The following is a 20,802-nucleotide window of genomic DNA, read 5'->3' on the forward strand; positions in this document are numbered from 1 at the left end:
TCCAATCAATAACATTTCAAATACAATGAAATCGGATAACGATCCGTTTTCCGTTTTTTATTATCAAAACAAAAGATGGGAAACGGATTATATCCCTATTTTTATTTTGTCATTTCAAAACAAAAAACGGGTGGCCTAAAGTCCACGGCCCCCTCACGTTCTGTCGTAGAGGAGCAGTGTGACGTATCCTGGGATCGGGGGACCGGCGTCGGGGCGGTCAGGCCCGCGCCGCGTCGCCCAGCTTCCCTAGTGTTTAGTCCACGTGGAGCTGCCCAGTCCTTCCAGTTAGTTTGTGTTGTTTCAGAGAATTTTAATGTAAACTCAGATTTTATTCAACAGAAGAAGTTTAAATTGTGATAACTAGTTTGTGACCTCCCCCTACCCCCCCCCCCCCCCTTCAACACACACAGTGCTTCTGTCTGGTCTTCTGTATCTATGAGCCTCTTTTCCCCCTCAGACCCTCCTGTTATTGACCCACAGATGTATTTATAAGAGACAATAAAACTGTACTCTGTCACACTGTTGCCATGGCGATGAGGACAAAAACACCACAGGTACACTGGCATGGTTTTTTTTTATTACTTTAGACTCCCAGGTTGCGTTTGAACAGGAAGTGATGTCACAGGTTCTGCAGGAGGCGCTGCAGCGGGTCCACGCTCCAGAAGTCGCGGTTCCAGCCCAGGAACCAGCCGGTGAAGGTGGGCGGCTCCGAGTCCTGCTTCACCGTCACCACGGGGGTCCGCGGGTCCCGGGACGCCGGGTCGCTCTCGATGTAGCGCTCAGCTGCCGGGAGGACGGAAACACGGTTACAGGAAGTTGATCTCAGCAGATACGGAAGAGTATTGACGTCACTTCCCCACTGGACCAGCCCCCTTACTCACACTGAGTGGTAAAAACTGCTGCAACTAGTGGAGAAGACGAGATAACAGCTGATTATCAGCTTAAATTAAAGGCAGTTGGACTTGACAGTGACCCGTACAGTTACCAAGAACCAGTGGTTCATGGACATTAATATTTGGTACAGTTACCAAGAACCAGTGGTCCATGGACATTAATATTTGGCCACGAATCCAGTTTCCTGATATTTATATGTACTTAATTTCTACACCGGGGAAATACACAAAACAAAGCTTGAAGGCTTAAAAAAGTTGACGCTTGGTCCGACTTCAAGGCAGGATTTGGTGTAGAAATTAAAGTGATGAGGACACCAAACTTTATGATTTGACCGTTTAACGTTAGCTACCCAAAAATCCAACATTACCTGATACAAAATGGGAACCGTAAATCCACGTTTCGGTGTCTGGAATCCTGTTGTTTCTGTGAATTGCAGTGATCCATTTGTCTCTCTTAAGCTTATTTTTCGGCAGTTTGTAAAACGATAACTCCTATTACTTGCTAAATCTATGAATACAGTCGATCGCACAACAGCTCTTTCCCATTTTAGATGTTTTCCAGTTGCTCAAACTGAAAGTTTATGCTGTCACTCAGTCTTTCTGACACTCAGTCTTTCTGACACTCAGTGGGCGTAACACGCTGTGAAGTCACATCTGTGACGTCATGCGCATTCCCTCTATTAGGGCCATGCAGGAGAAAATATATTTGAGATGGGAACTTTTTTTTTTTATTGTGCACTTCGAGAAAAAAAATCGAAATGTCGAGAATAATGTTGAAATACAATTTTGAGAATTAAGTCAATTTTGTGAATAAAGTCGAAATTTCGAGAATAAAGTTGAAATACAATTTTGTGAATAAAGTGGAAACGTCCCCTCTGGCCCATCAAATCTTGTTAGGAGAGCGACTGACAGCTATAGACACAGTCTTTATGAGCTAAAATAGAAATAATTTCTTTGTTACTGAAACCGATTCTGAGGTACAGTTTCACCAGTTCGTCTATAGGCCTATGAGGCATTTCGTAAAGACAGTCAGTTTGTTATAGTCTCAGAAGGTTGACTTTATTCTCGAAGTGCATAATGAAAAAAAATCTTCCTCCTCTAAAATATTTTTATTTTTCTCCTGCCTGGCCCTAATACTCTTCTGTACAGCAGGACACAGACACTTGTGAACAGCACCTGATATCAATCATTTATCAACAGTACATACGCACAGATGTGTGCGTAATGTGTGCGTAAGAACATTCCCACGCAAAGTATGGAATTTATAAACTTGTACTTGAACGTGTGTAAATGTAAGCACAACTCCGACCATGCGTACACACAAAATCTAGTGGTAGAACAGTGAAACCCATTAAAAGAGTCACAGTGTTCAGCGATCTCAAACGTCACACATGTTCCCCGTTTCCTCTAATTAAACTAAAAATTCTCAATTAGTAATTTAGCAGACATTTTGAATAATTGGTGTGACAAGATATAAAAGACAGCTTTGGCAGGACGGCCTGAAAAGAAAATACAAGTACCATGGCTTATCTTGCACTGTTGGAGGATTTGGAGAACCGTGTGCTTATGGAGCTAGAACAGTCTCATAATTTGCAAATGCACACCGTTTCACAAATGCACAGAACAATTCACACGTGCGTAGGACAAGATACACAAATGTATTTTTGATGCACAGACAAATATAACCTGATTTACAACGTTTTTTTGTCTGTGAGCTGCGCTGGATTTGTGTCATGTCATGGGAGTCTCAAAAGTCACACAAAAAAATACATTTGTGTATCTTGTCCTACGCACGTGTGAATTGTTCCGTGCATTTGTGAAACTTGTCCTGTGCATTTGTGAAACGGTGTGTGCATTTGCGAATTATGAGACTGTTCTAGCTCCATAGGTCCAAGGTGTTTCAGGACGGTTGTTAGAAGCAGAGGACCCTCGCAAACCTTTAACAGACGCGTTTCTGCCATCAAATTCTAAAAAAGCTCCTTTTTTTTTTCATTAAAAAAGTCAAATGTTTTACTTTCTGAGTTCATAGTGAGTAGAACCTCATACGGTTCTAGTGTCCTATGTGTCTGCTCCTCCCCCTCTGGAGGGCAACAAGCACCTCACACCAGGTTCCCCACGTCCATCTCACCTGAGGCTGCGGCTTCTGTCTTCTCCTCCTGGTGCGCCTGGCTTCCAATCCAGACGAACACCTGCAACGAAGGCCAGCCATCAGGACACAAGCAAGAGGAAGAGTGTGGTAACCGTGGTGACGGGAGGAGAGGCTCACTTGGTCCCAGGTATCCAGGATCATGACGTCATCAGAAGCCAGGTCGTCCTGGGTCAGCTCACCTGGAACCTCTTCCATCTGAAATAAGAGAGAACAGGACTGCTCTGAGGGCTGTTCCTGTTCACTTCCACATGTGGACGACTTTGGAAGAATCCTTTACCTGGGACACGCTGCAAAAACTCAAAATCCTAACAAGAATATTTGTCTTATTTCTAGTTAAAATGTCTCATTTTTAGTCAAACAAATCTCATTACACTTAAAACAAGTGTCATTACCAGAAAAATAACTTACAACATGACAATTTTCACCTGTTTAGAGTAGATTTTCACTTAAAATAAGTAGAAAAATCTGCCAGTGGAACAAGATTTATCTTCTTATTACAAGCAAAAAAATCTTGTCCCACTGGCAGATTTTTCTACTTATTTCAAGTGAAAATGTACTTGAAACAGGTGAAAATTGTCAAATAACAAGTTCTTTTTCTCGTAATGACTCTTGTTTTAAGTGTAATGAGATTTTTTGACTAAGAATGAGACATTTTAACTAGAAATAAGACAAATATTCCTGGTAAGATTTTGAGTTTTTGCAGTGTAAATCCCAGCTCACTACAGGTTAAAGAGTGAGATCCACTTATCCAGCATGTGTTTTCTTCCAGGGTAAGACATGACCACACATCACCGTAAAAGGCTCTGAAACAGCTGCTAAACACTAGCTGATGAACACCGTCTGAATCTCCCCACCAGAAAACCATGGTAACCAACTCTATCACCATGGCAACAGGCTCTCATGGCCTGGCAACTGCCAACCAGCAGCGTAGACATCAGTCCTACGACCACGCCAACATACCTGGAAGTTTCCGGTTTTGTTGGAGCAGGCGAAGAGGCGAGGAGGATGAGCATCCATCTTGTTGTCCAGCCGCGGGGTCTGACAGTAGTCCCCCTTCCCCCCCAGAGCAGCCCAGAATGCATCTGTAATCGCAGGGAGAGGGGTCAGTTTTACACACTCACACTGATGAAGAGCAGGCCATTAGACATCAGCAGTACTCCAGTTGGTAAAAAAAAAAAAAAAAAAAAAAAAAAAACAGGGGGATGGTGGATTTTATCATATGGGGGCAGATAATTTGTGCTGATTACAAATAATATAATATATTACAAATAATAGCACTGACCAAAACACCTGCAGAAATACTGCAGGAATGACATAGCAGCAGTTAAATGCAGCCTTCTGTAAGCTTTAAATATCCACTGGGCTTACATCAAATACATCAAAACACAACAATAAAAAACACTTTTCTGAACTTATCAATATGACTCTGTCCTTCACAGGATAAGTAAAATGGATCACTGCAAAAACCCAATATCTTAACAAGAATGTTTGTCTTATTTCTAGTTAAAATGTCTCATTTTAGTAAAAAAAAAATCTCATTACACTTAAAACAAGACTCATCACTGAATTTTCACCTGTTTCAAGTAGATTTTCACTTAAAATAAGTAGAAAAATCTGCCAGTGGAACAAGATTTTTTTGCGTAATGAGAAGATAAATCTTGTCCCACTGGGAGATTATCCTACTTATTTCAAGTGAAAATTTACCTGAAACAGGTGAAAATGGTCAAATAAGTTATTTTTCTGGTGTTATTTTTCTGGTGATGACTCTAAATGTTGAAATAGCAGTAAAACCACATTCATTGATGAAATGACATAAGGGATGGAAAGGGGGGATTTTTTGGACCGTTTTTATTTCAGGGGAGGATCCCATCCCCCCTCAACTCCAGTACTGGACATCAGCCCCCACCTTCCTCCTCCCCCTCCTGCAGCTGGGTGGGGGTGACCTGCAGGATCCCAGCCAGGTGCTCAGCTCCCTGCAGTTCAGCTGAGCTGCTGCTCCGCCCCTTCCAGGTCCAGGATCCAGAGGACGAGGCCAGGAGGAACACGTCAGAGGAGTTCAAGCTGGAGGAAGCTGGATCCACCTGTGGAGGGACAGGGAGTTATTCTGGTTCTGGGTTCTGGGTTGGACGAGTGTAGGTTGGTTACGCAACGATAGGCTCGTGTCGAAATTTAGAGAAAAAAGTCAAAATATCGAGATTGTTGAAGTAGAATCTTGAAAAAAAATTGAAATGGGGAGAAAAAAGTCGAAATGTGGAAAAAAAAGTCGAAATGTCGAGAAAAAAGTCGAAATGTCGAGAAAAAAGTCGAAATGTCGAGAAAAAAGTCGAAATGTCGAGATTAAAAAAGGAAAAAAGAAAAAGGAAAAAAATTAATAAAATTAAAAAAGTCAAACATTTTTGAAAAAGCTGTCGAAATTTAGAGAAAAAAGTCAAAATATCGAGATTAATGTTGAGGTAGAATCTTGAAAAAAAATTGAAATGTGGAGAAAAAAGTCGAAATGTGGAGAAAAAAGTCGAAATGTCGAGATTAAAAAAGAAAAAGAAAAAGAAAAGGAAAAAAATAATAAAATTAAAAAAGTCAAACATTTTTGAAAAAGCTCCAGGAGCCACTAGGGCGGCGCTGAAGAGCCGCATGCGGCTCTAGAGCCACGGGTTGCCGACCCCTGTTCTAGATTTCTGCAGGACTTCATTCTCCGGGCCTCCTTGTTCTCATCACAACGCTGCTGCTCAGGGCTTCCCCACCTCCTCCCCGTGGCCTTACCTCCACAGCTCTGGTGTTTCCAGCTGCGTTGGACCGGACTTGGAACAGACGGGTCTCTGCTGCTTCTGACTGGCCGTTCTCTCTGGAGGTCCCGCCGTTGTACACCACCATGGGTTGACCCCCAAACAGACTCATCAGGTGGGCGGGCTCCTTCCCCTGGACCACACGCACCTGTGCACAGACATGACCAGAGGGTTGAAGAACCAGTCCAGTTACAGAACCAGCTCCAGCATTCCCAGTTGGTTTACCTGGACAGCGGCACCTGCCAGCTCATCGTCCAGCTGGACAGCCAGGATGGCCGATGCCCCGACCTCATCCTTGCTAGACTCTGCCCCCTGCCTGAGGGTTTCAACAACACTTAGTCATAAATGTCCTAATTCCAGTGCAGAAAGAGATGTCCACCAGCAGAGAGAGCTGCTTCAGACATCATCACAGCTGGCAGACTTTAAAAAGGAAGAGATGATGGATCAAAGACAGAAATCCTCTCACCATATGTAGATGATGTGACCCTGTCTGCCACTGTGCTGGTACTGGTACTGGATGATGTAACAGTCACCTCCGTAGAACTGACCAAAGGACCCCTGATCCACTGGAACCTTATCAGACCCTTCGATCCGCCAGATCTAGAGACAACAAAGGATAGGATAGGATCATCTTTTAGGCTTTGAACCCCTATTGTACTAAATAGGGCCCCCCAACAAAGCTAGGAAAAGCTGAAGTCTTGACTGCTGATTTTCTACACTACCAACAGATTGCCATCACAAACCTTGGTGTCACTTCACAGGTCATGGCAGTTTTAAGGTGATGCCTCCTTACATTTGTGAACTTTTTCCCTCTAAAGAGATAAGCTCCTCCTTCTGATGCAGTTGTCCTCCTCACCTGTTTCTCTCCATCTCCTCCATCCACCATCCCGTACTGCGCTGCCATGGATTCTGATTGGTGGAGCTTTGTCACATCAAACGGGACCTGTGCATTGATTAAAGTTAGATTTTCTTCAGTTTCTAAACAGTTTCGATTAGGTCCTGAACCTGACTGCTGTACCTTCTCAATCTTTGCAATCTTGCTGGATACATAAGCGGTTCCCATGCCAACAGTGTCCTCTGGGTCCTTCCAGCCTTTGAAGAACTGTTTGAAGAGCGGCGTTTCCCCGTACTGAGGGAGCACCTGGACCTAAGGAGACCAGAGTTTAGCCTGGCACTGACCGGACATTTACAGGAGAGTCTGAGCTGGACCAGCCCTACCTGTGTGTATGTTGGGTAGTTCATCTGCTTAATGAACTTCTCTGCAGTCTGTAGAACAGCATGACGCTCTTCATCATTGGAACCCTTACCTGCAGACAGAAACACGGACCAATCAGACAGACGTCCTCTCAGGAACCACATTCATACCAGGTTTCCCAGTTTCAGACCAGTTTGACTAGAACCAGAACAATGTTTTCACCTTTCCAAACAAAGATTTGTCCATTGCCTCCGTTGTCGAGGACAAAGCATTCCCCGGACACCAAAGCATCCTGGGAAAATGGATTGTGCTCTGCTACCATGGTAACCTCTATGTCTCCTCCTGCGTTAGACACCTGGGACATGATTGCAGAGTGAAGCTGTGACATCACAAACAGGTGCAGGTAGCTGATTGGCTGATGGTGTGGGTCAGAAACAGTGAAGTGTTACCCTGTAGAGACGAGCCTGCTTCCTGTTGGTGGTGTCTGCCTGAACGTCATTACTGCTGGACTCTGGAAGATCCGGCTTATCCCCAAGAACCTGAACACAAGACTCAAGTGAGGAGGAAGCAGTCACAGGGGGACAGGTCATGTTAAAGGTCAACAGAAAGTGGCCTGGGCTGGACAAGAGGGGGCCAGGAGACATTCAAAGGTCAACAGGAAGTGGTTGTGGGGGACAGAAATGGGTCAAAGGTCAACAGGAAACAGCCAGGGGTGGACAGGGACAGGAAGCGGCTTGGGATGGACAAGAAGCAGTAGTAATTGATGCTCACACACTTGTCCTCTTGATTGACCTAACAGTATTTCTGTGTGTTATTGTTCAAATCAGCATAAATCCATGCCACCGGTGGCCCCACCACTTCTGGGGGGATTTTCAGCCAGGGTGAAATGTAAGGTGTTTTTTTTCATGTCTCAAGTGCTTCACTGCTTCTACGTGTTGAAACCGAACCGGTACTTTTTCGTTGTGTTTAACCCTTGTGCTGTCTTTGGGTCAAAATGACCCAATTGTTCTATCCTTCTTTCCTCCTGCCATGCTCTCTCCTTCCTTCTTCCTTTCCTTTTTTCCTCCTTTGTTACCCTCCTTTACTCATTTTTCTTCCTACCTCCCTTCCGTCATTCGTTCCTTTATTACCTTCTTTGCTTTTCCTTCCTTCTTCCCTTATTTTCTCCATTCCTTCCTTTTTTCTTTCCTTTTCTCCATTCCTTCCTTCTTTCTTTCCTTTTCTCCATTCCTTCCTCCCTTCTTTCCTTTTTTTCTCCCTTCCTTCCATCTTTTCTCCCTTCCTTACTCCCTTTCCTACTTCCTTTCTTCCATCTTTTCTCCCTTTCTCCTTCCTTCCTTTCTGACTTCCTTCCTTCTTTTTTCCTTCCTGACTTCCTTCCTTCCCTACTTCCTTCTTTTCTCCTTTCTTCCTTCCATCTTTTCTCCCTTCCTTACCTTTCTCCTTCCTTCCTTCCTTCTTTTCTCCTTTCTTCCTTCCTTCTTTTCTCCCTTCCTTACTCCCTTTCCTACTTCCTTCCTTCCTTCTTTTCTCCCTTCCTTACTCCCTTTCCTACTTCCTTACTTCGTTCCTTCTTTTCTCCTTCCTTCCCCCTCCCTTGACCCAAAGACAGCACGAGGGTTAAATGTGACATGGTGGTGTGACTGTGTTGCAATATCACCTCTATCATCCGCTCTGGCTCCTCCCCCTCATTGCAGATCACAAGTTCTGCTCTCCCACACCTCTCATTGTCACGGATCCCCTTGGACACCTGTCGGTGAGTAAATCAGTCAGCTGACCAGCCAACATGTCAAAGAATACTGATGACATCATGAAAGTTGAGAATTTCATCAGTAGCTGCCTCTCACCAAGGTGGCCTTCAGTTTCTCAAACATGTTGCTGTGACCACCAGACCACTGGATAATGTCCTGCAAGGAAAGAAAACCAAAAATCACAGCTGAATCCCTCCTGCACCCATCTCACCTTCATGCCCCAGGTCCAGTATGAAGTTGAACCCGCTCCCTCACCTGTCCCAGGTCCAGTATGAAACTGTCACCCTGGTTGAAACTCTCCCAGCTAACAGGAACCTCCGTTGCCCTGACGACACGCCTGCCTTTGACCTGCAGTAACCTCTGCACATCCACATCATTGGTCACCACATGTTGAAACCCTGAAGCCACACCCCCTTTCTGGGGAAGGACAGGAAGTGACATCATCAGGACCACCGACATCATGTTAGAAGAACCAGAAGTTGTTTATCTTATTGTGTAGATTCTAGACGTTTGGTTACCATGTATGTGAGACCCGTTTTGAAGTACCCGCTGAAGGTGTTGGACTCGTGGCCTTGGACTTCACGGTACTGGATTGGCGCTCCGCCCAAGAAGTCGTCCATCTGGATGGCGAAAATGGCTGCTGCTCCACTTTCATCTTGAGAACAGTCTGAACCTGCAGGATACCGATCTTTTGCTGTTAGTTACCACAACGCCATGTTAAGTGATTCTCTTCTGGAAATCCATGGGCATTTCACAAAAAGTAAACCCACGCACTGTTTTAATCATACCCTCAATCTCGTCCTCGGCTATGGTGTAGAACCGAGTAATCCGTCAGTGTCGCCTGTAAACTCCTAAAGGCCATCGCTCATCTTACCACAAAGGAACATAGTGAAGCAGTTGAGGCCAGTGACCTAGGTTCTACCTCTGCAGATGATTATGATGTTACACTGCAGATTTGCTGCAGTTTTGCTGCAGTTGCTCCTTTGAGATCAATTCCCTGGTATAAATAACATATCTAACCTCAGGGTGTTGTCCGGGTCTTGTTTACTCCTAGGTTAACACCCACCTTGCCAGTAGTGCAGGTCGTACTGCAGGCGTCCTCCCCGGTTACTGGTGCTCTTCAGAACCAGGTAAGCGTCTCCAGTGTAGAAGCGTCCATACAGCGTTTCAGGGACAGGAGCAAGCGCCATGTTCTCCACGCGCCACACCTGAAGCCCCGCCTTCTCACCAGCACCCTCAAACTCTGGATGGACCACCATGATGTCACCTGTGGTGGGCGGAGCAGCAGTCAGTCAGAGGAGGAGCTCCTCAATATACTGCACCTTTAAACACCAGTCAGATTGTTCACAGCCTTGCCGACCTTTAACAACCTGACATGTCCTTCTACAGCAGGGGTGGGGAACCCTGGTCTTTGAGGGCCTGCATGGTTTAGATGCTACCCTGCTTCCAGCCTTGTGCATGAACGACTTCAAATGAACGAGTTCATTTCTGTGAGAACGTTGAACTGAACGCAACATATTTACAAATAAAGAACTTGAACTTGTTCATTCTGCAGATCACGAACTGGAATTTGAACAGTTCAGATTATGTGAGTTTCAACTTCACTGTTTAATTAACCCTTGTGCTGTCTTTGGGTCAAGGGAGGGTGAAGGGAGAAAAGAAGGAAAGAAGTAGGAAAGAGAGTAAGGAAGGGAGGAAAGAAGGGAGAAAAGATGGAAGGAAGGGAGAAAGGAGAAAAGAAGGAAAGGGAGTAAGGAAGGGAGAAAGGAGAAAAGAAGGAAAGGGAGTAAGGAAGGGAGAAAGGAAGGAAAGAAAGGAGGGAGGGAAGAAAGGAAGGAATGCAGAAAATAAGGAAAGAAGGAAGGAAAAGCAAAGAAGGTAATAAAGGAACGAATGATGAAAGGGAGATAGGTAGAAAGAGGAGTAAAGGAGGAAAAGAGGAAAGGAAGGAGAGAGCATGGCAGGAGGAAAGAAGAGTTGGGTCATTTTGACAGCACAAGGGTTAAATTATTACGGAATACATTTCACCAGCGGGCGGCACATTTAAAATACTCCACGAGACAACGACTTCACACTACATTTCCCACAATGCAGTGAACACACTAGCATAGCAACGGGCACCAGCTCCATAGCAACGGTGGCCCGAGCCCGGTGCATCTTTACATGACCAGTGAAGAGAGAGACGTTGCAGACGCAGCATCAGCGAGACATATAGTGGAGCACATTAATGAAAAATCGTTCACTTTGTGGTACAAGCGCCAGATTTGGTACACAAGTGCTTTTGGACCTACTATCTCATAAAAGTACGTTGCCCACTTGAACAAACAAAGTGGCCACCATTTTTCAAGATGGCCGCCGTTCGAAGTGGTTTGAAACAGCGTTTGAACTATATTTTGATTGAATAGTCCTATTCTGATGGTTTATACATTGAAATATGTGTTTTTGCACATGAGAAATACAACTCTGCATTTAGAAAATCAAAATTATTGAATATTATGATGATACAATGCGAATAAAATGAAAAAAACACTCACAAACAAAGACATTAGTTTCACTTAAAGCTTTTGGACCTGTAAGCTACTTGCAGGTGAGGCCACGTAGAGGCTGTCTTTGTCTCCCCCATTTTTTTTTTTTTTTTTTGTATAGGCTATTTTTTTTTTTTTTTTAATTTTTAGATAACGGTATAAAAACACAGAAAAGGTGTCAATGCATAGGCTGTATGTTTTACGATCCAGAACTTGAATCAACATAACTAATAATAATACAAATATCCAACTCAAACATTCAACTTAAACTTGGTTGTTCTATTTTCTTAGCCCTCACATGCACAGGCACACAACTGTGTGCACTTCAGGCCGAAGCGATAGCATTTGCATCGTCCTTGGCATTCAGTCTTGCAGCCACATTTTGTCAACTGCTCACAAGTCTTAGCAATGGGTGGAAGGGTTGTCTAGAGAACTTGCCAGATCTAACCATCTTTTTGCCAGCCCCAGTTGGCAGGACTTTCAGTTTGCATTTTGCACACTGTTGCTTGGCCCAGTGCCATAAATCCTGTGCGATCTGTACACCATCCAGGTAACTAAAGCCCCGTTACCCTTGGCTCGGCTATCCCGCGCTGGCACATCCTGTCAATTCAGGTGCAGCTATCTAACTACAATACTACAAGTAACTAAACTTCTAGTTGAGTCTATACAGGGGCTTATTAGATAGCATTTGGGACACTAAAGTATACTACAACTACAGTGAGTACGCCACTACAACAGTTAGTAAACTACAACTACAGTTAGTACACTACAAGCTGACACTGAACCCCATGCTGAGTCTCACAGCAGTGATGTCACCAGTGTGCCCTGGTTGTGCTTTGACATCACTCTTATAAAAAATTACTAACCAATAAATGTTGACCACAGAATTTTAATGAATTATCATTTATATTGCTAAATTAGTACTTTTATTTCAGTAAAGAACGCTTGTGTTGCTGTATGTGTGTGTGTGTGTGTGTGTGTGTGTGTGTGTGGTGAGTGACAGTCAAAAGTTTGGACACATTTTCACAAATGATTCACACAAAAAACACATCCCTCAGAATTCTGCAGATTTTCACTTAAGATCATTGCAGAAAACTGAAGAAAAAAAACGCGAAAACGCTACTTTTTAGTCATTTAATAGCCATTATCTTGAAAATTGGTGGCCATATTGGAATTCAATTGACACCATTGAGTTATTCCAGTCATAATACATTCATTTTGATGCTTGGATCATTAACATTCTTCTGTTAATTCAAGTTCTATCTCGAAAACCTTTTTTTGGCGTTTGATGAGGCGGCCATCTTGAAAACTGGCGGCCCTCTTGGATTTTCAGCTGGGCAACGTACTTTTATTAGAAGGTATGTCCTGGACATCATTTGTACCAAATTTGGTGCTTGTACCATGAAGTGAACGATTCGGCTCAAAAATGGACTTAAGCAGCCCCACTAATAGGATGATGATCCTTATCATTATCTGCAGGAATTTATTTTACACTTCGTCTCCCAAAGAGTCCGACGGTAAAAATCTAACCTTTCTGTGCAAATTATGTCCACCTACGCTGAGAAAACAAGTCCAAGCGTCTGCCTCGTCCAGCACACCGTGATACAAGGGTCATTAAGAGACTTGTGCAGACCTTGATGACAAGCTGACGACTATAAAGATCAGGTTTTTTTGATGCAGGGAAACATCTAAAAACATGCAGGACTGTGGCCCTTGAGGACCAGGGTTCCCCACCTTTGTGCACCGAGAACTCTGGGTATTTTAGCAGCTTATATTGAACCTAAACCCAATTTAATATGCAACACAAAAGGTGATTTTCAGTCATCTGCAGCTGGAAGTAAAACATTCCCCCAAATCTCTGGAACAGCTAAGATAACTGAAGGTCTGGGGATCATGGTTCCCGATAGTTCTGTCATAGTTCTGTCTCTGGAAACCCAACAGTTTTATTACCATGACTGCGACAGAACACACCTGCGACTCTCAACCAATCAGAACTGTTCAGTGTTATAAGCCCCACCCTGAAGGTTCAATGTATCCCAGAGGTACCGCCTCTCTTCAGGGGGGAACTTTGTCCTCCAGGACTCAATTTAGTTCCCGGTTCCTGCTTTGGGAATGGACTAGGCTTGAGGAAGGAAACTCCTGAGAGATTTCTGAGACCAGATGTGGCTCATGAGTCCTGACATATCCAATAAAAATATAGGAATACATTATGTAATCGGCAATTCTAACCAGGTGCTAAGCAAAATAGACTTGGTGTTGATTCCCCGCCTTCCAAACGTTCACCAAGCGAGACATGATAGGTGTTAATCCAAACACCTTGTAAAAATAAAAAAACGTTACGCAATTGGTGCCAATTCAAAACTGAAGAATTAGATGCAGACTACTAAATATACAGTCTTTAAACGCCAAGTATTACACTGCAAAAACTCAAAATCCTAAGAATTTGTCTTATTTCTAGTTAAAATTTCAAATTTTTTCATCAAAAAAATCTCATTACACTTAAAACAAGACTCGTCACTGGAAAAAACAACAATTTTCACCTGTTTCAAGTAGATTTTCACTTAAAATAAGTAGAAAAATCTGCCAGTGGAACAAGATTTTTTTGCTTGTAATGAGAAGATAAATCTGGTCCCACTGGCAGATTTTTCTACTTATTTCAAGTGAAAATTTACTTGAAACAGGTGAAAATTGTCATACAAGTTATTTTTCTGGTAATAACTCTTGTTTTAAGTGTAATGAGATTTTTTGACTAAAAATGAGACATTTTAACTAGAAATAAGACAAATATTCCTGGTAAGATTTTGAGTTTTTGCAGTGTAGTCCAGCTAACCAACTAAGTCATATGCACATAGAAGGCAAGGCAAGTTTATCTGTATAGCACAATTCAACACAAGGTAATTCAAAGTGCTTTACATCAACATTAAAAGCGGCAAGACACAATTAAACAGTAAATAACAAATAAAATGAAATAAAATAAGAAAAGAGGTAAAATACTGTAATAAAAAGCTTGTTAAAAAATACAGCAGGTACATTTCATTCTTACAATGGCAAGAATGACATTACTATACGGTCAAAACGTACAAAGACCGGTTCAAATACAGTATTACAAAAGTAATCTGTGCCGATTAGTGCAGCGAATCAGACCAATTTGACAATTCTACGTATTTCATTAAAGAGTAGACAATTCAACAGAACATAGAACTCTGCAGGGGGACACCACCATGATCCACTGACCTGCAGCCCCCCCTCTTACCCCCTCAGGGTCTGCTGTCTACACCTGTTTCTTTAGTGGTCTCACTAATCCGCCTTCTCCAGTCTGTCCCGCCCATGCAATTTAAATGTAGCAAGCATCAGATATGCAAACACAAAGCAGAAGCATGTGGACATGCCAGCACAGCACACAGACGGCTGTTGTGTAGTCACTGAAGGTGCAGCTGATTCCTTTGTGCTGACTCACAGCTGAAGGACAAAGGTGCGGGAGCATCTGCTCGGCTTTACGGCGGACGTGTTGTTGTGGTGTTGGCGTGGCCCAAACCTCCTGGCAAAGTACCAGCTCAGGTTGGTTCACAGCCAGGTATCCTTCACTTCCTGTAGGAGGAGTGCCGGTCCGGTCTGGACTTCAGGGTTCCAGTGTCGTCGGGTTTAAGACGTTAGAGCAGGATTTAAGGATTTAAGGGAACAGGTCCAGGAATGACAGACCCGTCTGCAGACACCAGAACAGTAAACTCTGCCAGTCCTCTGAACTTAGGTCTCAGTCGAACAAGCTTGCCACATCTGTCTTTTTATTCTTTAAAACAAATCAGTCATTTGGTCGTAAAGTTGCAAGAATCCTTATACAGGACTGTCTCAGAAAATTAGAATATTGTGATAAAGTCCTTTATTTTCTGTAATGCAAAAATGTCATACATTCTGGATTCATTACAAATCAACTGAAATATTGCAAGCCTTTTATTATTTTAATATTGCTGATCATGGTTTACAGTTTAAGATTAAGATTCCCAGAATATTCTAATTTTTTGAGATAGGATATTTGAGTTTTCTTAAACTGTAAGCCATGATCAGCAATATTAAAATAATAAAAGGCTTGCAATATTTCATTTGATTGCAATGAATCCAGAATGTATGGCTTTTTTTTTTTTTTTTTAAATTGAATTACAGAAAATAAAGAACTTTATCACAATATTCAAATTTTCTGAGACAGTCCTGTAATATTCCTATTTCCTGATATTATCTGCAGTTACTGACTTTGTAACCTGAGTGTTAAGTTTCAAAATTTTATTTATTTATTTCATTCAAAGTAGAAACTTTTTGCACACCGGTTATGCAGCAAGGTGCGTCGGAGGAGGAAAGCTGCAGCCAAGGCATCAGTTGCCTTGAGAAAGGTCGATGACCGAAACGTTGGCCCAATAAAACAGTAGTCTGGTGAGAAGAACGTGTGCAGGAGTTTTCTTTTATTTATTTGATTAAAAAGTCCTGGTGTTTTTTTCCCTGATTTGCAAGTCTGTAAAATCTGAATTTTTGACTTTTTTTTTTGTCTCCGTCACACTCAGGTTATAGCCTGCTCTCCGGGTCAGCTGCACTGGAGATGATTAGTCTGGATTTGGCTGCAATTGGAACCCATGAACACATCGCCCAGAACTGGGCCTTCATTAATCATTTTTCAAAATGTTTCAAAATATGCCTATTTGTGGAAAAAATATGTAGTATTTGAGTTACATAAAAGCTTGTTATTTGTTTTCTTCCTAATTGTCTAATTGTTTGGCCGCTGATCAAAATTTGATGTTATCATTTAATTTGAAGTCCAGTGCGCTCAAAATGTCCGGTCAGCACAAGTCCGGTGCTCAGAAAAGAGGGGCCTCACAGATTCTCTACACAAATATTTTAAAAAGGTGGTGACGGTGAAGCTGGAATTAATAAAGTCAGCGTACAGCAAGGTACGAAACAGTGCAGCCAACGTTTACCAACCTTGTAACTTAACCTAACTGGCTAGCTCTAATGTTAACGTCCATTAGCTTGTATAAAAACCTGAAGAGGGAGAAGGAGAGATCCGGGGGCAGGGGGGCCCATCTTAGATTATTTTGTCCGGGGCCCAGGCAAGACTGTCAGCTGGCCTGGGTGCACACATTTATTTCTGACAAAGAGATAGAATAAAAACTTTTCCTCAACCCAAACCACCATAGTTTGACCTTTTTTTTTCACAGTTGGACTCTGACTAACTCCTTCTTGAAGGTTCCTCAGATCTATTGTAGATGCTCGGTTCAATCTACGCAGCTGGAAAGCTTCTGCACAAGTCTAGTGACGTGGGTGTGGCCGCAGAAAAGATGATGCTGCACCGTGAAGCAGGGAGGGTGTTATGTTTCTTAAACTTTAGCCCGGCGGCTCAATGAACAACAAAACATTTCAGATGAATGTGACTTTGATGAAGTAAGGTGAGACTGAAGTAGGTGTCTCTGCTGCAGACAGGACGTATGAACGGATTCAAACCCCTGGGGGGGGTGGAAGAGAGTTTCCACCGAGCTATGAAGAGGAGTGAAGTGTCTGAGCCTAAACGGGTAAAAACTCACCTTAGTCCACTGCTGCTCTGGTCTTCAGCTGGAAACAAGCTGCAGTCTGATCACCACCTGGAACACTGACGGAGTGGGAAGGGCCACGGCTCTACCTGTCCAGCCCCTCCCCCGCTCTGCTGCACACGGGTCCCACCCACGGGTCCTACCCACCTGACACAAGCCTGAACAACCGAGGCACGCAACAAAACAGGAACATGGGAACACAGCAACACACACAGCAACAAGCAGAGGAAGGTGACCAACGCCCTGAAAGAGGCGGCGTCTCCACCAAACGTCTGAAACTCACCTGCAACTAAACAAAACAGGCCAAATAAAGTCTGAAAAAGGGAATTAAAACAGTTCCCGTAAAATAAGTGAATTAGGAATGTGTGAAGCCTAGTTCCCTTTTATTAACATAGCTTATTAACATAGCTTCTGCTGCAACACAGGTTTTTCTGTAGGATCTTTCCAGAAACCAGAACATGACCCCCTATCAAATATTTAGGAGGATTTAGGAAGAAAGGAACCTGGACCAGGATCTGGATCATAAGGGGGACCCTCCTGCTGAAGGCCAGCCGGGTAGAGCAGGAAAAGAAAGATAGAAAAAAGAGGATGAAGAACAGAGAGAGGAGAGACACAGATAGGCTATGTTGTAAAAGGTCCAAAAGAGCAGATATATTAGTATTAATGATCTTTACCTGGAGTTCTATGTACATGTGACTGATACCTGGTTAGTTGGTGGACTACAGAGATCCTCTATAGAAACAGGTGTAGAATAGCAGACACTGAGGTGGTCAGAGATGCTGCAGGTCAGTGGATCATGTTGGAGTCCCCCTGCAGCGTAGCTCTATAGCAGCGTAGCTCTACAGCAGCGTAGCTCTGTAGCAGCGTAGCTCCACAGCAGCGTAGCTCCACAGCAGCCTAGCTCCACAGCAGCCTAGCTCCACAGCAGCCTAGCTCCACAGCAGCCTAGCTCCACAGCAGCGTAGCTCCGTAGCAGCGTAGCTCCATAGCAGCGTAGCTCCGCAGCAGCGTAGCTCCACAGCAGCGTAGCTCCGTAGCAGCGTAGCTCTACAGCAGCGTAGCTCTGTAGCAGCGTAGCTCTACAGCAGCGTAGCTCTACAGCAGCAGCTCTATAGCAGCATATCTCTATAGCAGCAGCTCTATAGCAGCAGCTCTATAGCAGCGTATCTAGGATGAAGCTGTTTCAGACCAGCTGCTCTAGTCTGGTCCTGCAGCTGCAGCTACGACTACTGGCCCTAACACACTAGAGTTTACACTAATTAGAGGTTTACTAAACACTAACGTTTGAAGTTTTTTACGGGAAGCCAATGGAGGGAGGCTAACACTGGAGAGACGTGACCTCTCGTTGATTCCTGTCAGCATTCACGATGCTGCATTTTGGATCAGCTGGAGGAGATTCAGAGAATTACTTGGACATTCTGCTAATAACACATTACAGTAATCTGGTCTAGAAGATACAAAGGCATTAATTAGTTTTTCCGTATCACTCTGCAAGAGGATGTTCCTGATCTTTTATGATATTACGGAGATGGAAAAACGCTGTTTTACAAACCTCATTAATACTGTATACGGTTTAAACAACAAATCCTGATCGAAAACAACACCAAGGTTTCTCACAGTTGGAGGATGTAGAACTCCTGCTGTGTTTGGGACCTTTTCCTGTCCTGTCACTTAACCAGTTTCAGTTCATCTTTATATAATAATAATAATAATAATAATAATAATAATAATAATAATAATGACTTGGATTTATATAGCGCCCTTCAAGGCACCCAGAGAGCTTTACAGAAATCATTATTCATTCATACACATCCTCACTGGTGGTGGTAAGCTACGTTTTGTAGCCACAGCTGCCCTGGGGCAGACTGATGGAAGCGTGGCTGCCATATCGCGCCAAACGGCCCCTCCGACCACCACCAAATATTCATACACATTCAAACGGGGCAAGGTGGGTAAGGTGTCTTGCCCAGGGACAATACGACAGCAAACTGGGACAGAGCGGAATCCTACCGCCGACCTTCCGATCATTGGACGACCCGCTCTACCACCTGAGCTACTGCCGCCCGCTCACATTTGTCTCTAGAAGACTCTGGTCTACAGAGGAGTTCATGGTCCATTCAGTGACTGACAGTTGTCCAGGTCCCAGCCCATCACCCCTCCTACTCTGTGTTTGTATGAAGTTTCAGTCTTGGTCTGGAGGTCTCACTCAGGTTTTGTCGACCAACTCAAAGTCGGTGCTGGTGGTCAACCAGTGCTAACACAGTGCTCTTAGAACTGGTCTTTAGGAATCTGAGTACCCTGTTAGACCATGTCTGTAGGACTCTGAGAAGCCTGTCAGCCTAGAGGGCTCTTAATCCTCATCTTTAGCAATCTGACGAGCCTGTTAGACCTGGTCTGTGACTCTTAATTGTGGTCTGGAGGACTCTTACCTCCTTTACACAAAACCGGTTTCAGGGCTGGCTCTGGGCCAGTGTTGAGTTTGGAATCGGGCTTTCTGTTCCCACTGGCAAAGAACTGGCTCCGGGCCAGAAAAACCGGTTCCAAGTTGGCACCAACTCTTTCCTGGGCTAAAGGAAAGATCTGCTCACGTAAGCGGAAAGGGCGGAGTTGTTAAGACCAACGGCAATAGCAAGAATGCGAAAGCGACAAATTAATATGGATACAGCAAAGCAGCAGTGGTCTGTGGAGGAGACGACCTGTCTTTTAGAGATATGGTCCATGGAGGGTGCTACGTGGACCAAGTCTGTATTAGAGCAAATACGTTGTTGTTGCTTCATCTGTTATGTAATGACATGGCTCTCGTTAGCACCCGAGCTGAGATGGACCGAGCAGGTCCATCTCGTCAAGTAGTTGCCTCATTACCTTGTCCAACATGAGAGTGAGTAGGTGGTCGACTCTGTCGAGTAGAAGGCCTTAGTCCTGAAACCGTGCACCCAATAGTGCTGCACCCAAAGCAAGTTTGTTTTGACAAAACTTCTTGTACACCAGTATGACAACAAGTTGTGCCATTCTGGACCAGAAAGGGTCTTCGCTGAGATCCAACGGTGGTTCTGGATCCTCAGGGGCGGGGAAGCAATACGCCGCCATCAACACTACTGTCCCCAGTGTCAGAAATGGAGAGCCAAACCAAAGGTGCCAAAATTGGCTGATCTGCCTCCTGCACGGCTACGCCTCTTGAGACCAGCCTTTTATTCTACTGGTGTAGATTGTTTTGGTCCCTTCCTGGTAAAGCGCAGACGAAGCAATGAGAAGAGATTGGGTGTGATCTTCAAGTGCTTGACAACCCATTGTGTACATCTGGACCATCTCTACTCCATGGACAGCGATTCATTCCTATTGGCTCTCAGAAAATTCGTGGCCAGGCGTGGCACCCCCTTTGAAATCCTGTTGGATCAAGGAACAAATTTCCATGGGGCAGACAGAGAGATAAAGGAGAGCTTCACTGCTATGAGCCCAGCTCTGCAGATAGAGCTAGCTAAACAGAAGATCCGGTTCTGTTATAACCCCCCCCAACTCACCACACTTCGGTGGAGCCTGGGAACGTGAGGTGCGCTCAGTTAAAGCTGCCCTTAGAGTCACCGTTGGTTCCCAAACCCTCACTGAAGAGGTACTGAGGACTGTGCTAATTGAGGTAAAGGGCATCTTGAACGCCAAACCACTGGGATACGTTTCTTCAGATGTCGCTGACCCAGATCCTGTCACCCCAAACTAACTCCTCATGGCGCGGCCTGATGTCTCATTACCGCAAGTCATCTACCCAGAGTCTGAAGTGCTAGGTCGACGGAGATGGAGACATAGCCAGGTACTAGCAGATCAGTTCTGGGGTCACTTCATCAAGAGGAATCTTCCTACATTGCACCTCCGTCAGAAGTGGCAGGGCGACGCTGAGAACATCATACCTGGCACTGTGGTCATGATCGTTGATCATCAACTACC

General features: G+C 44.1%; 1 protein-coding gene across 1 annotated transcript; it reads right to left on the reverse strand.

Moving 5' to 3' along the window:
- Nucleotides 1-440: 440 nt before the first annotated feature.
- On the reverse strand, nucleotides 441-16,949 carry LOC133450758 (gelsolin-like). Its single transcript, XM_061729614.1, has 19 exons — nucleotides 16,861-16,949; nucleotides 9,838-10,038; nucleotides 9,290-9,444; nucleotides 9,027-9,188; nucleotides 8,868-8,927; nucleotides 8,681-8,770; nucleotides 7,470-7,559; nucleotides 7,243-7,375; nucleotides 7,044-7,132; nucleotides 6,844-6,972; nucleotides 6,682-6,768; nucleotides 6,292-6,425; nucleotides 6,051-6,141; nucleotides 5,803-5,973; nucleotides 4,949-5,123; nucleotides 4,003-4,124; nucleotides 3,160-3,237; nucleotides 3,022-3,082; nucleotides 441-783 (listed from the first exon to the last, which is right to left on the reverse strand). The coding sequence occupies exons 2-19, from the start codon at nucleotides 10,028-10,030 to the stop codon at nucleotides 620-622; spliced, it is 2,184 nt and encodes a 727-aa protein (XP_061585598.1). The 5' UTR covers nucleotides 10,031-10,038; nucleotides 16,861-16,949; the 3' UTR covers nucleotides 441-619.
- Between the last annotated feature and the right edge of the window lie 3,853 nt (nucleotides 16,950-20,802).

Source organism: Cololabis saira, chromosome 9, assembly GCF_033807715.1.
Source record: "Cololabis saira isolate AMF1-May2022 chromosome 9, fColSai1.1, whole genome shotgun sequence".
Taxonomy (NCBI): Eukaryota; Metazoa; Chordata; class Actinopteri; order Beloniformes; family Belonidae; genus Cololabis; species Cololabis saira.

What these genes read in the sequence shown, in the direction of transcription:
- LOC133450758 (XM_061729614.1), bottom strand. Translation starts at nt 10,030, where the DNA reads ATGGTGGTCCATCCAGAGTTTGAGGGTGCTGGTGAGAAGGCGGGGCTT. An exon ending in CGACCTGCACTACTGGCAAG is followed by an intron (nt 9,445 to 9,837) that starts GTGGGTGTTAAC and finishes GGTATCCTGCAG; the next exon opens with GTTCAGACTGTTCTCAAGAT. An exon ending in ACTACCCAACATACACACAG is followed by an intron (nt 6,973 to 7,043) that starts GTAGGGCTGGTC and finishes TGGTCTCCTTAG; the next exon opens with GTCCAGGTGCTCCCTCAGTA.